Below are 15,741 nucleotides of genomic sequence, written 5' to 3'. Positions count from 1 at the left end.
GAGTTCACGCTTCTCATTGGTCAACGCAAATGGGCGTTTCTCGATTTCATTGGGCGAAACGTGTGTCAGTCGGCAGCTGCGGCACCGGATTGGCTGTTTGCGGTCCATTTGGACGGTGTAAACAGTTTTTGAGTAGCTAGGAGATTGGAGTTTGTGTTTGGGGACTCCTCGGGTTATCTTTCATCTATAGCAAGATATAGCTCACAGTTTTATCTGATTTTAATACATAGCACTCATTAAAAAGTGTATTTGACCGCTTAGAAACATCTAGGTTAACGTTAGTTGTCCTCAACTGGCTGGCTAAGGTAGGTAAGCTAGTGCTAGCACTGGCCAGTTAACGTTAAAGAAGGAGTTTGCACTTGGTGTCATCTAGCTAACTTCTTCTGGCAGAGGATTTATGAGCTGAAATCACTGTCAGCAAGCTGCCCAGGTGGTTGACTTATAAATAATAACTGCTTACAATTCCAGCTGATTCAGTTGTCTACAATATGCCAAGGTTTGATGGGCTCAGATGATGATCTGGATCTGGAGAAGATCTGGGAATCATGAAATCCAGGTGAGATACTGATGGGTTGTGATAGCTAGATGCATGTTTGTGTGTGTGATGCAGTTGTTAACACCTAAATCTCTTCTCACAGTGATCCTGTTTTCTCAAGACACAACCCCTTTCCCCCAGAACCCCACTTGGCTAGAGCCCATTACAATCCCTCCCGATCAAAGAAGCTCACTAAGCAGCAGAAGAAACTGGTGAGACCTTCCTATGTGCTGATGTGCCTATTGCTAGGAATAAAAGAAGCAGAAAAGTTGAAAGATTGAATGGTTGAGTCAGAAATGATTTCATGGTCAGCGTACATTTCATATGCATGTGCTTCATGTTCTCTCCAGGCCCTGAGCCCTGTCCGCTTTGAGCAGTTGGCCAGTTCTTCAGAGCCCCCTCCTAAAACATCTGCATCTCTCAGCCAGGAGGATCAGCGCTTCCTTAAAGGATCTCACCGTGTTGTTCTCTGTCCTCCTCCATCTGTTAAGGAGCCACAGATTTTTTCAGAGTCCTGGCCATACGCTGATCCGACGTCCTCTCCTGCCAGTGTTGCTGCCTCTTCATGGGCAGAGCCTCAAACTTCACGACCAGAACATACAGAACCCGGTAGAACTTCGGTCCTGGAGAAGTATGTGACTTGGGGTGTATTTATTATATGCTAGAAGAGCAGAATGATTAGACAAAGCCAAGATATCTGCATTTTATTCATTTTATAATAATTTATTATTTGCATTTTTTCAATGATGCTGATTCAGGTAGATTTTATAAACCAATATATGAAAAAATTGGAGAACACAATTCATGTATTCCTGCATTTCTGTTGTTAATGCTACTATATAAAACCATGACCACTCAAAGAACCCATTGGGTGCTTAACTAGTTCTTAGCCTGGTTAAAATGTTCTGTGGTGGAAAAAATGTTTCTAGATTTTATTTTTTATTTTATTTTTTTTAATGAACCCATATAGCATCCTTGACTATATACTATTGAGTCAGAGAACCCCTTGTCTGACCAAATACAAGTACAAGTACATACCAAATGCTTTGCTTGGTGTACTTTATTCAGATCAATGGATAAACATATTCTTTGGGGGGGAAAAAACAATTAAATTTTGGAAATCAGTTGTTTTCTTCTCACAATATAAATATATAATACATTTCTCCCAGGTACATTGAGCGTTTCCGTTATGGAAGACCACAAAGCCGTGAGGAAAGACAGAGTATGGTGACAACTGGAGTAGACGAACCTCCATTATGGGTGATGTCCTCATCCTCACCGAAGCCATCCAGCTCCACTCCCACCCAGTCATCCAAGGGAAGCTTAAGAGGTGCGTGACATGTAACTCGCACTGCTCAGCACAGTCAGCCCTTTTTGTTTTAAAAATGTCTTAATTCAGATTATTTTCATTTGGCTTTTCTTCTAGTATTTACTTCAGACAGCATTTCCAAGCATCATTGTACCATTTGACTTCCTGTGCTGCATATCGTCTTATGTCTGAGGACATTCTGTATTCACACATGTAAAGGAAACACGAGCAACATGAGTAGGGCCCACTCAACAACTGAACAGTCTAAAGCTTTATTTAATCCACAGGGATTTAATAAAATAGGAAGCAGACTTCAGTAAGAGGAATAAGGACAAGCCTGGGCTCAAATGTCAAATGAAATTAGGAAGGAACTGAAGACTTGTTTTTTTTCTAGATACATCTCACTGGATGCTTCACCAACTGCTGCTTTCACTTTTAACTGAGGTTTAAAAAAGGCTGTTAGAACTGAGAGACACCTCATATCCCATGTCCTCCTGAAAGGAAACATATGTGTGCGTTGTGCCATCCGCTGAAATGTCTGCTTGATATGGTAATTCAGAATGGTTTGATGTGAAACAGTCGAAGGGAAACATACTGATTCCAATTTCTGTGCCGTTGAGGTGCTAGAAACTGAAGGATATATTATTGCAGTATGAATATTAAATCATGTTTTTGAAATTAATGTTTTTTATGATCACCTTGATCATGCGTGTGCCTCGCTTTTTAACAAAAGTGATACAAAAGAACGTCTTATGCATAGGGGCAGTGGTGGCTCAGCGGTTAGAGTGCCGGGCTATCGATAACAGGGTTGTGGGTTCGATAACCGGGCTTAGCAAGCTGCCACTGTTGGGCCCATGAGCAAGGCCCTTTACCCTCTCTGCTCCCCGGGCGCTGGAGTTGGCCGCTCTGTGTGTGTGTGTGTGTACTCACTGCCCCTAGTTCACTAGTGTGTGTGTGTGTCACTACCACAGATGGGTTAAATGCGGAGGACACATTTCGCTGTGCAGTGTACAGTGACAAATACGTGCACCTTTACCTTTACCTTATAAGAAGTGTATCAATAACCATGTCATATAATAACTTGTGAGAAGAGTGGTCGTTTGACACTTTTACATCTGAACGTTTCCCATTATCAGTTATTTGCACGCATCCAGACATAAATGTATTAAATAGGTTTGTTTTTAATTACACTATATGTTATGTTTTCTATTTCTTACATAGTAAATTTCTGTTAAAGCCTGCTGAGTTTCTTCAGTGTTTTCACAGGGCAGTTTGACCGAAGGAACAACGGCACAGGCGGCATGCGCAGTCCAGCTGAACAGTCTCTGCCTATCACGTCACTCTCTCCCACCAGAGGCCTGCTTGATCTGAGTGCCCTCGTAAGATGTTTACACTGCCTGCCTCTCGATTACGCAGTCTTATCATGAATGAACTGTTGTCTTATGAAATGCTATGTAGCAATGAGATGCAGGTCTGTTTCTCTGAAGGTGGAACTGTGTGAAGTGATGTTTTGGACAGATAACTATGGCTTTTGATTAGTCACACACTATATCCTGCACAGCCTGTCATGGAAAGTTTGTAACCAACTTCTCTTTCTCATGTTATTTGAAGGCTGAAGTGACAACTAAATTATTGTTTGTGTGCACACTCCCCTCACAAGCCTGCTTCTCACACGACTGTGGCTGAATGTTGCCTTCTAGTGGTGGCAGACCAGAAACCCTCTCCCTTAAAAGTCCTTTGTTTGGAGCCTGCTTTAAACAGATTGGCAAGTACAGTGTTTGACTGAGTGTTCTGTTGGCAGACTTTCCAGGCCTAAATGCTTCTGCATTTAAAGGAAGGATTGCTTCTCCACTCTCCTCGCTTCACTCACACTTGGTCTTGTTGAGGTTCACATTTGTGTTGTTTATGAATACTGTTTGGACACCTCCTGTTATGCAGCACAGTTCAGGCGTGCTGGTTATTGTGTCTGTGATTGTCTAGATAGAGAAGCTGAGGTTTGTGGAGGCTGATTTGTGTGCTTGCTGATCTGGTGAACCATTATACAAGAGGATGTCCCTCTGTTTACAAAACCTGTTCTATTCCTCATGTTAAATCACTCTGTGTCATTAAAAGACCAACTCAGGGCTGCAAGGTTTCTTTGCCATGCAATTTGTAATATTCTGAAGTCACCTAAACAGTCAGTGATTAGTACAGATATGGCCAAGTCAGTACATTTAAGCTATGGCTGGGGACGATATGGGAAAAATATTCTATCCTGATATTTAAAGACATTTTCATGATGCACAATATTTATCACGGTACATGTAGACAAAATGCACCAGTAGTGACTGATTAAAATGTTCTCTGGTGGAAAAAAATGTTCCATCAAAAAGGGGTGTACCATCCTTGACTATATACTATTGAGTCAAAGAACCCTTTGTATGTACTAAATATAGTTTTACTTGGTGTACTTTATTCAGATCAATGGATAAACATGTTTTTTTGGGGAAAAAACACAATTAAGATTTGGAAATTCAGTTGTTTTCTTCTCACTATATAAATAAATACATTTCTCCCAGGTATATTTACTGTTTCCATTATGGAAGACCACAAAGCTGTGAGGAAAGACAGAGTTTCCTAAAAACTATTAAAATACTCTCTCATACTTAATACTGTGATATTATTTATTTATTTTTATTCAAATCTGTTGCACTTAAACAGCACTAATTACACTGTCTGTAATGAAATGGGCATTTGAGCAGTGTTCTTTAAGCACTGATGATATCCTCAATATGCTTATCAGGGCATATCAAATATCACAAAAAAAAATCACAATATGATAAAACATTGTCATAAAGCAACATTATGTAGCTATTTTACATTAAAAGAACAGTTTCAAACTTACATGTTTGGTGTTTTATATTGATGCTCCACTGGAATAGGAAGAGTTGTGTATTTGTCGTTCCCACTCTAGGCTGGAACACTACGAATGTAACTTTGGTGGAGCCGCACGCTGCGTAACCCGAGTCACATTAGTGTCAAATGTAACACATTTATTGACATGGGTGCATAGTTGTTCACGGCAGTAAAAACAGATATTTCCAAAATAGAAATACAGAATATATACACATTAATTAAATACTCTGTATGTACTCGCTATAATGTACAGGCTTGATAATATAATCTGAAATGTTTACATACACCATTAAGACACTGGATAAGATGTAAAGTGTAGTGGATAGAGTGGGGAGGAGTCTTTGGTGGCTATAGTGTGACTGAGTATAGGTCACAGTTCCAGTAAGTAAGTGCAGGGTGCAGAGTGTGATGAGATCAGTGAGATAATGTACTACTTACTGTCCCACATCAGTCCCCATGCTTCTTTACTTCAGATGGTGGTTTTGTATCTGTCAGCTTGTCAACAAATGCATGTGCATGGCTGTACATGAGAGGGGAGCTCATAGTGCAATTTGTATTTACAGCAGTGGTGTCAAATTGAATGATGCCAATACTTGCATATTAAAATATACAGTATGCATGACTGTATTCTGACAGAATTCAGTATTCTACACAGACAAATTGCCTCATCTGTGGTGGTGTTTCTTTGTAAACCCGGTTCTTGCACTTTCCAGGACTTGTCTGATTCCTCCCACTGTGAGCCAGGAGAGCCAGAGATACTGCAGCTCCAGGAGAGAGCTTGCAGGCTCCTGCAGAAGAGGTATGACAAGTATACACAAGGCCTTTTACTGACTAAACACACTACTCCTTGGTATGCATGGTAGCACTGAAGGAGCAAAGTCAAACAAACAGTTTCAGAGCCGAATTATTAGAGCACAGTTTTTAATTTGTGTAACTGCTGCAAACAATGTAAGAAGGACGAAAATAATATGATTGTTGAGCGATACAGGGTTTGAGAAATTTAATTGTATTGGGGTTAATAGAGTCTAATATCATAGTGTGGAATAACCGTCACTGACAGAAATGCCATGCTTGTACATGCTGTGGTAAAGCATGTGTTAAATTGTGTTGATCTTGCTAAAACTATTAAATGGAAAGCTGCCAGCAGTGGATGGCTTGTGACTGGGGGGGGGGGGGAAGCACAGTCTCTGCTCTGTGCCCAGAATAGGATCAGAACAATACAAACCTGTCAATATGGCCGGTGTGCATGAGGATTATTTATGTGATGGAGGGTAGCTCCACTAAACCTTGGTGTTTCAATGTGATGGTGTGTGTGTTTTAGAGTTGACACTGTATGCTGGTGGTATGGACAAAATGTGACCGATTTAAAGTACTAGTGTAGTGGCCTTGTGGTCTGTTGGAGCATCCTAATACACTGTGATAGTTTTGAAGACATTTCTGTGCTGTGTAATATGATAATTGTTTTAATGCTTGATAGATAAATAAATCATGCAGAAGGTCAGAAAAATACTAAAATGGCGTAATGCTTATTTACCCAACCTTTAATTAGGATTATAATCATCACTACCACACAAACACAATTTCTCTCAGCTTTTGACAGTCCTATTAAGTCATGTCTTTTTTTAAAAAACATATTTAAACATATCGGCATGTGATCTTCATTTGAACAAAATTGAGGAAGGGGGGGGTAATATCTTTTTTTTAATAAAACATTTTTAAATCATTCATAAAATGTAATTAATAAAATGCCAATTTTGTTACTAATTAATTGTCTTACTTACAATCGACTGCAGCTGCAGATGATTATAACATGTTTGGAGAGGATTTTGTTTTGTTTATTGTTTTGAGCTCTAAAATCCATCCCCAGTCTAATGTATGTTTATGCTTTATGGGTCTGGCCATGACTAAATCCTAAATTAATAATAAATTCAAATGATTAATTCTTAAATTATTTTATAATTATCTAAATGTCTGGCTTCTCCAAAATCCTCTCTAACCATGTTCTAATAATCTGAAGCGGATGTGTTGCACCTGATTATGAAATTACCTATTTTTAAGAAATAATAAATGTGGGGTGTCTTCGTTTTTTTTCCTCACCCAGAAAAATCTGTGTTTCTATCAGATAATAGTGTTAAATTATTTAAATTTTCTTAAGTCATTTCTTTAGTTGAATGTGTTTAGTTATATGCTCTCCATCTCCCATTAATGTCCAAATGAAGTTTAAATGCCCTTATGTTCAAAAAGACAAAGGTCTTCATGGAGTGTTGTAACCTTTTAACATGACCGTAGATAAATGTAAACCAGTGTGAATGTGTTGTGTTGTGAAGTCAGTGTACACAACTCTTTTTTTTTTTTCAGTGAGAACTCTCTCAGCAGTGGCTCCAGTGGTATACCTATCAGTTCTGAGGGCTTGGGCTGCACTGATTTCTCCTCTCCTGTAAGTGTTGAAGAGCCAGTCCGAAGGCCCATAGTGCCCAGCTTAATGGACACAACCAACTGTAAGTTTTCTATCCTACATGCTAAAACATTAAATGCGAGTTGGTGACGGTTTTGCTCAATGCATTAACCCATGTTTAAGTACTGCGCCGTTTTCTGCTTTCTCAGTTCTCTCTTACAAAATCGTGAACGCTGCATTGTGTAACTTCCTCTGGTTATTCAAGAGGGAGCGCATGAACGTGGCGATGTTGCACCACAGCTCTGACGCATAGAATTAGGCAAATAGAATTGTGGCTGTTTTCATCTCGCATCAAGGTTACTTTACCCATTATGTATTTGTTTTGCATTAGAGGTGTACTGCTCCAGGTTTCAGTGTTTGGAAATTTAGAGACTCTTTTACCAGTCATGGGAACTCCTGGAAAATGAGAAAATTGCAAGACATGTCCTGAAATGTAAGGTTGTGTTCACATTGCAAGGCTCATTAATCAATTCCGATTTTTTACATAGATCGGATTTGGCTTGATGGTTCACATTTATAAATTTAAGTGAACTGTATCTGTTTGTAATGTGAATGGATCTGTCCCTGAAACAGCATGCATGCACCCATTGATGTATGTATTTATGTATGTTGCTTATGTTACCAACATCCTACGATGATCTAGAACCACATATGAAAGTAACTCAAATCTGATTTGAAAACATCTGATTTAACATGTCCACACAGCCCTGATGGGAATCTAATCTGTGTCACATTAAGGCAAAAATCAGACTGCCTGGTAATGTGAAATCTTCACATTACCAGGCTGTTCACTAAGGCTGTTATGTGGTTAAATATACTGCCACCATGTTTTACAGTGTTTAACATTATAAATGGAGACTACTGATTTATATACATGCTCTGAAACCAGTAAGCCTCTAATTTGACCAGTTTATATCGAGAGACTTTGTGTCCTTGAAAATGAAGCTGGGAGATATAGATAAGATTGTGGGTTTTTGAGAACTGGGCCAAAAGTCTCGGTTTGACATTTTACTGAAATTTGTTGTAGCTAATATACTTGCATGTTCCTTCTCTAGTACTGTCAACACCCAGTGTATCTGGAGGTGGCCCCTTTCCTGCTTCTTCCGCTCTGGGCACCAGGGGTTCACACACTCGCCCTGAGGATGACATCCTGTTTCAATGGCGCCTGAGGAGGAAGATGGAGCAGGCAAGACAGTGGAGTCAGACATCCTCCCATAGTTCATCTTTTCATCAGCCCTTATTGAGCAGGCTGGCACAGCAGGTAAATCGATACTACACATTCAGCAGTTTTCATGTTATTTTGTAAGTCGGTTATATCAGCACATAAAATACAAACAAGAAACCCATATTGTCTTGTATGTAGATTCTTCAGATTATCCCCTTGGCATTCTCTCAAGCAGCTTAATGAAAAACCACATGGGATGCTTTTCAGCAGTTCCCATAATAAAGAGCACTCGTTTGCTGCGGAACAGCTTGGAGTGGATTCAGAAATCTGTAAATTAGAAATGTGGTGTTTTGGAAATTAAGACATGCATTTACACTAACTGCACTATATATATCTGTCTTAAAAAGGGGGAGGTGAGGAAAGTCGACCTAAAGCGATACTCAAATAAACCCTGGCTAGTGCACCACCAAGTGGTTAAAATTCAGTTCTGCTACCCAACCTTAATTCTTGTTGAAATGATGAGGATTTTTGCTTGTTATTGGCCCAAATGTGTTAAGAGGGTTGAAGACTGATAATGAGGGTGGATCTACTCTTTACTCTGCATCTCTAGAATTCTAGTAGTGATGCCCAAGGATATCAGACTCATATTGGTATTGCCGATACTAGGGATACACAGATGCCACTTTTTTATTTCTGATACCGATACAAGATTTTCAAGTATCTGCAGATACCAAGTACCGATACTGATTCCAATTAAGACTTAAGACTTGAGACTTAAATACTTGACTTGAGCCTTAAATACTCAGTAGATGGCTATAAATTCAGATTTTTATAGTGTTCCACTTTTTATATGCTGTTCTTTTTATATCTTACCCAGATAATATCGTAGTGTCTGTAAGAATAGGAGCTGAAATGTGGGCTTCTTTTGGTTGAAAATTATGAAACTTCAAATATCAAAGAAATAAGCAATCATACAGCATCTTAACTGCTGCACTGTTCTTTATCTTTGCATTTTTTTTATTGGGTTCGTCACAGCCCAGTCCTGTCTCTGCTGACTCTCCTCAAACAGCAGTCCTCTCATTCACACCTGCACCCGTGGAGAGTATTTGTTCTGTAAGCATCCCTGCTGCCTCTCCAGCCTATCAGCCAGCACCAGATGATTCTGTTACCAGCAGCCGCTCAGCCCCCCTTCCACAACCTGCCGGAGAAAGGGCCACTCTTGACAACGAGGGCCTGTGTAATCTTCCTAACACCCATCCAAAAGTATTGAGAAACCCCTTAGATACAATGGAGCCTGGCAGTAAGCACCAGACTCTCTCCTCACCATCACAACAGCCTTCTGAAAGGACAGAGGGGGAACGGCGTGTCTGCATCCGCAGAGAGGATGTGCAGGCCAAGGGCAGGCCAGTGGTGGAAAGGGGAGTGTCAAAGGCAGCGACATCCAGCCGGAGGAAAAAATCGGACAGGTATGCTTACGGTATTTCTGTTCTACACTTCTACAGTTCTTTAAGCAATGGCATAAAAAAAACATTTTGGGTTCTGTAAAGAACAATTTTCATTTAGGGTTTAGATGTGAAGAACCTTTTAAATGTTTTCATTATTTATTTATTTATTTTTTAATGTAACTGAAAAAGATTCTTCTGCGGCATTGCTCAAAGAGCCACAGAGATTATTGTAAGCAAAAAATGACTGCTTCATTATTAATAGGAGTGTAATCAAATATTGATTCATATTGATGATTATTGTACTTTGCCATACCATGTTGATTCTCAAAAAACAGCAAAGATTGGAGGCAGACAGTGGTTCATTTAGTTTTGTGTTGACAACCCAGCCACTAGATAGCTGTGTTGTGCTCTGTTGTCAGACCCCTCTGTTCTTACAAAGTGACAAAATGTAAGCTTTTCTTTGGCTCAGATTTTATGCAGATTATGGTGTTTTTGTTTATTCTATGTCAGTTTTCCTCATTTTTTTTTTTTCACAATAAATTACAATAGATTTATTTTAACCATTGTATTTCCAGATTCTTGTAAATACACAGCCCTACTTGGTAGCACATTTTATTTTTATGAAGATTTAAGTAGTTTACCCAGAAATATGCATTAGGAACAGTCAAACCAAAAAAGGGCCTTAAATGTAATGTAAATGGTTTGGCACAAAATGTACACAGTTTGTCCCAGTTTGACCCCAAATGTAGCCAATAAGCCAAGATGTGTGGTGCTTGACGTTTGCTTCTTTGTGTTGGAGATTGTGAGGTTAACTCCTGTTTAATGCTGCTTTGTGTTTAGATTAGCAGAACGTGTGTGTGTGTGTGTGTGTGTGTGTGTGTGTGTGTGTGTGTGTGTGTGTGTGTGTGTGTGTGTAAAAGGGAAAAAAGGACGCTACAGTGGCTGTGGACTCCTGGGGACTGTCTGCCAAATCAGAATTTATTGCTAAGCCAACTAACAGCAAGCTTTCTTGGATGAAACCCTACATGCTTACCTTGCTCTAGGGCACACGCAGTTTGGGATTTTAGATCATAAACAGTTCTTGTGCCAATCGGGACTGGGTTTCTGATAGGAATGACTGGAGTTGGGCTTTCTCCTGACCTTGTTAGGTCTTTTTTTTTTTTTTTTTTTTTTTTGTGTAATTCTTTGTGTCATCAATCAAATCACCTTTCTGATAGGAGCCTACTTGGAAATACAGGGTGCGTGGCAGAAATACACATTATGGACAGGGCACTAGTTCATCTCAGGGCAGCCCTCACACAACCAAAGGCAATGGCTATGGATTAGCATAGCCAATATGCCTACAGGCATGTTTTTTGGAGGTGGGGGTGGAAGAAAACTGGAAACCCACATAGACATGGGAAGAACACCAAACTGAGGAGAAACCAGACCATGACCAAAGCAAGGATCAGACGGCTTGTACAGCATGTGGCAATGCTGTGCTACCCCTTATATGTAATTATTATAAATCCTTGGTTGTTCAATAAGCACACAAGCCACTTGTCTGCACCTCATCATGTGATTTGCTGTTCACTGTAGACATCCTGCTTTCATGTACGCACACAAGTGTATTCATAGCATCAGTATCTAAGCATATAGGTTAACAGAGGAAGTTGTTAACACCTTTTGTGAAATGAGTTAACCGCAGGTGTCGCTATTGGTGGACACCCCTTCTAATGAATGCATTCAGCCACTTTTAGTTGCTCCTATTGCTGACACAGATGTGCAAGTGTGCACACATTGCTTATATTTTACCTGTAGACAAGTAGTGCCAACAGAATAGGACTCTCTGAAGTATAAAGCTCCCAGCATTGAGCTGTGGAGCAGTGGAAGAACTGTTTTCTCTGGAATGATGGATGATTCTCCATCCAGTACCTGGGATGAGGTATGGTGGTGGTCATCTAACATCCTGACTTCATTATTGATCTTGTCATTGAATGCAGTCAGGTCAAAACGTAGTAGAAAGCCTTTCCTGGACAGTGGAGAGAGTTCCTCCAACATAAGCAGGATAAACGATCTATGTATATACATATACACTTGATTTCAGAAATGTGTGTGTGTGTGTGTGTGTATGTGTGTGTGTATATATATATATATATATATATATATATATATATATATATATATATATATATATGTAGCGTATGTATGAAGTACGAAATAACGACTATACTTGACCTCTCCCCTACAGTTCCTTCAGTGTATCCCTATCTTAAGGTGCCAGTATTAGGAAACAACAGTTTTTTCCTCTTTACAAAGGCTTTAAATGTTTTGAATGTGTCCTAAAGGCACAAAATTACAAAGCCAGTGTAGCAAGGATTGCACTAGTTTTGTACTGCACAGGCTGATCCGCAGTGTGTTGGTTTTGCAGGCATGTAGGGGCTGGAGATGGCATTAAGAGGAATCAGCACCTTGCCAGAGCCAGTGATGGCCATGGTAAAGGTCAAGAACGGGTTAGCTGCAGGACCAAAGACTCTAGAAGAGAGAATAGGGGGCATAGTGGGGATCGAGGTTCAGCAGGAGATCATGCACCACCACCCTCGTCAATACACAACACCCTAGGACAGGTGAGTGTGTTCTCCTTGTGTTAGTGGGCCGATGTTTTGCCTTGAGGGCTGGATTCCTGCACAGCTTTGTGCTGTTCCTGCTTAAGCACACCTATTGCAGGCGGATTCTCTATGGCATATTACTACTACTACTACTACTACTACTACTAATAATAATAATAATAATAATAATAATAATTATTATTATTATTATTATTGTTATTATTATAATAACATTTAATTCTTTCTTGGCTTTAGTATTAAAATTATTTATACAATTCATAAAATTACATTTTCATTTAATTTGATAATGTCCTCTCTGTCATACAAAACCCATGTAGCTCCATTTTTGTTGATTTCTACTTTTTGACATAATGTAAATCTGTCAACTGTCCTTAATATTGTCAATTTCATGATTAATGGACAAATAGAAATATTCATCCAAAAATGATGAAAAAAAAAAATATTTTACATTGACTTCCATTAAAAAGACTTTTTGGATTTGTGCTGTGAATTTGACATTTTGGAGAAAAGGGGTTTCACCTTACAGTGAAATTTTGGTTTCTCTGGGTGTTTTTGTTTTTGAGTGTAGTAGTTTCGCTCTAACATTACTCTAACATACCACTACAGGTTGTGTCTGAGGTGCTATTTCCTGATACTGATTCACCAAGCCTGCCTAGAACACCATGTTCCTCAGACTCTTCCAGATTCACCCCTGTTGCACCCCCACAGTCCCCCTCTCCACCTCCTCGAAGTGTGCCGCAGCCATCTGAGTTAATAGGTCAGCTAATGCAGGAAGCACAAGGTAAGAGAACGTGAGAGATGATGACCCTTTTACCTTTAGTTAGTGAGAAAGTGATCTGTATGTAAGGTTAGATAATCAGCAAATTTACCTGTTCATACCATTAGAGGTCAAAAACCTGCCTGTGTGGTAGTAATGCTTGTGTTACTACACTAGCACAATTTATTACATTGTGTAAATATTTGCTGAGTGAGTAAACTCTTTTTGCTATGTTCATGCAACATGTACTTAGAAGTACATAAGTTCTTTAATTGGTTGATTTCACAATTATTATATATGAATAAATAAAATAAATATAATCATTAGTGTATTTTTATAGGTTTATTTCTCTTGAACTTTGCAGCCTTCTGAGCTTTCTACCTTTTTCTCCTCAATACAGACTCTGATGGACTAGAATTTGAAGATGACCCCCTGCTTGTAGTTCTTCGACAGCAGAGAAAATGGGTGAAGGACCAGCTAAGGTGAGAAACTGTTAAAGCCGTTACCTTCTGGAACCAAAAGCACAGCAGACATGTGCTTATGGTCATTTTTCAACACATCTACAGACTTTCTAATCTATAACTCTTTAAATACTAGATTTAGTATTTAGATCTCCCCACTGTGTGAAAAGGGCCTTTTCGGAGGACCATTCATTCTAACACCTGTCTCCCTCTCTCTCTTTTCTTCAGTGAGGTTGATGCAATGTTGGATGACCTAAATGAGGATGGATATTTACTGTGAACGTCAGACAAGAAGGCACTCACACACACAATCATGTTTATTCTTAGGAAATCAACACACAATGCATTACATTTGTGTCTGAAATATTTAAGTGAATGTAGTTACAGTGTAAATAAAGCAGTTTGGAAAAAAAACGTAAAGACTTTCATGATGCATCAGACAGAAATAGTGCAAAGTATAATAATTCACACTCAACACCTATGAAACAAATAACTTAGCAATATATACAGTGTCAAACTCACCAATCACAATTCAGTATTCAGAACTCCGTCAGTAACGGCACTGCTGAGTCTGAGAAGTCCGAGATCTCTGACATGTGCAACGTCAGTAGGTAAGAATTAATTTGAATGTAGATGGATTTGGATCAGAAGGCTTGGTCAATCCCTAAAGCCTAACTGTATGAAAAGGCTAGACCAAAAAGGATTAGTACGGTATAGTTTGGCTTGCTATCAAGTATGATTGGAATTGGCAGAGGGGAGTTGGTCTGTTTTACTTCGTCCTTTTGAGTGTGGGTGAAATGCGGCTTGGAAATGAATGGCAGCGATAGTGACTGGTCCATTTGTTTGGCTTGTTCTCCCCGTTGGTGCCTTTGTATGTACATAGCTCTTCATGGTTCAGAGTGTGTGAGTGGTGCAGAGTTTTCTCCATGAAGCAGGGGTGCAGAAATCAGGAGCATTCCTTCAGGGGACATTGCTGATTCTAATGCCATGATGTCCACTCCATCTGGGATGCGGTAGCGGCGGTTGAACTGCCGGGTCACCAGCCCTGAGCCGTTCTAGAGCCAAATGACATCCATTCAAAATTCATTCCAAGAATCTGACTGGCTTTTCACATATGCTAAAAATGAAGGTGCTTTAAATGTTTTTTTTGAGGGATGCCATAGAAGAACCACTGTTGGTTCCATATAAAAAACGTGAGTGAAAAAACTGGTTCTTCTATGGCATTACTTAAAATCTTTATTTTTAAGGAAAGTTAAACCAAAACCAAATAATAGAAAGTCTCTGACCTTCCTCTTTTCATGCTTTCCCTCCACCACAACATAGTCCCCCTTGACTTTGACCATGAGCTCCTCAGGGCTGAAGTGCTTCACGTCAAGTTGCACCGTAAACCCGTTGTGGTCACAAACAACCTGGATACAAAACGTGATGAATAAATGAACTGCCTGGCCAGAATCTTATTCACACATTACCATCTGATGATCTGATAATGATCTAAAGGTTCTTTGGAGAGATCCCATAGTAGAATTGCTTTTGTTTAACCAAGAAAAACCTCAAAGGATGGTTCTTCACAAAACTGCTCAACTGAAAGGTTACTTAGAGATGATTCTAGACTGAATAGTCACATGTGAGGCCCTCATTAGTACACTGTGGAGGGAAAAAACACCCACCTGTGCTGCCCCGGCATGCTCAGTAACTGGTATCAGCAACTCCGCAGGAGTCCAAGAAGAAGGTCCCAGGGTCCCATTTAGATGAGGCAGCAAGGGAGGAAGCACACGTTCCCAAGGGATCCCGCTGAGGGGCAAGGTTGGAGGCAAATCAAAATCCATGTCTCCTTTGTGATCAAACAGCAGGAATGAGAAGAGCTGGTAATATGCTGTTGAATGCTGGCTGTCCTACAATGGCTACCACAGCCCTGAGCTCAGTGAAGAAATGGGATTGCTCTCCTGGTCTTGAGGTTTATATAGCTTCCCAGCTCCACCCCCTTGGCAAAAGAGGCTTTTGAGCAGATCTAAAGGACATTTTGGACATGCCTGGCCTTGGTCCATGACATCTGGGGGTGCTAAAGGGCTTTGAGGCCAGATTCAAGTGAAGCTTAGACCGCTTGCTTGTC

General features: G+C 39.9%; 2 protein-coding genes across 2 annotated transcripts; one reads left to right on the top strand and one right to left on the bottom strand.

Moving 5' to 3' along the window:
• Positions 1 to 144: 144 nt before the first annotated feature.
• proser3 (proline and serine rich 3) lies at positions 145 to 14,045 on the top strand. The gene is made up of 13 exons (XM_072691614.1): positions 145 to 556; positions 639 to 747; positions 886 to 1,166; positions 1,705 to 1,865; positions 3,111 to 3,223; positions 5,453 to 5,538; positions 7,098 to 7,237; positions 8,250 to 8,455; positions 9,395 to 9,825; positions 12,215 to 12,410; positions 13,020 to 13,194; positions 13,571 to 13,652; positions 13,860 to 14,045. Exons 1-13 carry the CDS (start codon positions 546 to 548, stop codon positions 13,909 to 13,911), a joined length of 2,043 nt encoding a protein of 680 aa, XP_072547715.1. The 5' UTR covers positions 145 to 545; the 3' UTR covers positions 13,912 to 14,045.
• hspb6 (heat shock protein, alpha-crystallin-related, b6) lies at positions 14,012 to 15,538 on the bottom strand. Its single transcript, XM_072691615.1, has 3 exons — positions 15,299 to 15,538; positions 14,918 to 15,040; positions 14,012 to 14,686 (listed from the first exon to the last, which is right to left on the bottom strand). Exons 1-3 carry the CDS (start codon positions 15,455 to 15,457, stop codon positions 14,519 to 14,521), a joined length of 450 nt encoding a protein of 149 aa, XP_072547716.1. The 5' UTR covers positions 15,458 to 15,538; the 3' UTR covers positions 14,012 to 14,518.
• Positions 15,539 to 15,741: the final 203 nt, after the last annotated feature.

The sequence above is a fragment of the Salminus brasiliensis genome, chromosome 11 (genome assembly GCF_030463535.1).
Source record: "Salminus brasiliensis chromosome 11, fSalBra1.hap2, whole genome shotgun sequence".
In the NCBI taxonomy this organism is placed as follows: Eukaryota; Metazoa; Chordata; class Actinopteri; order Characiformes; family Bryconidae; genus Salminus; species Salminus brasiliensis.
Note: the sequence above shows the minus strand (reverse complement) of the source record. Positions and strands in the feature narration are given on the sequence as shown.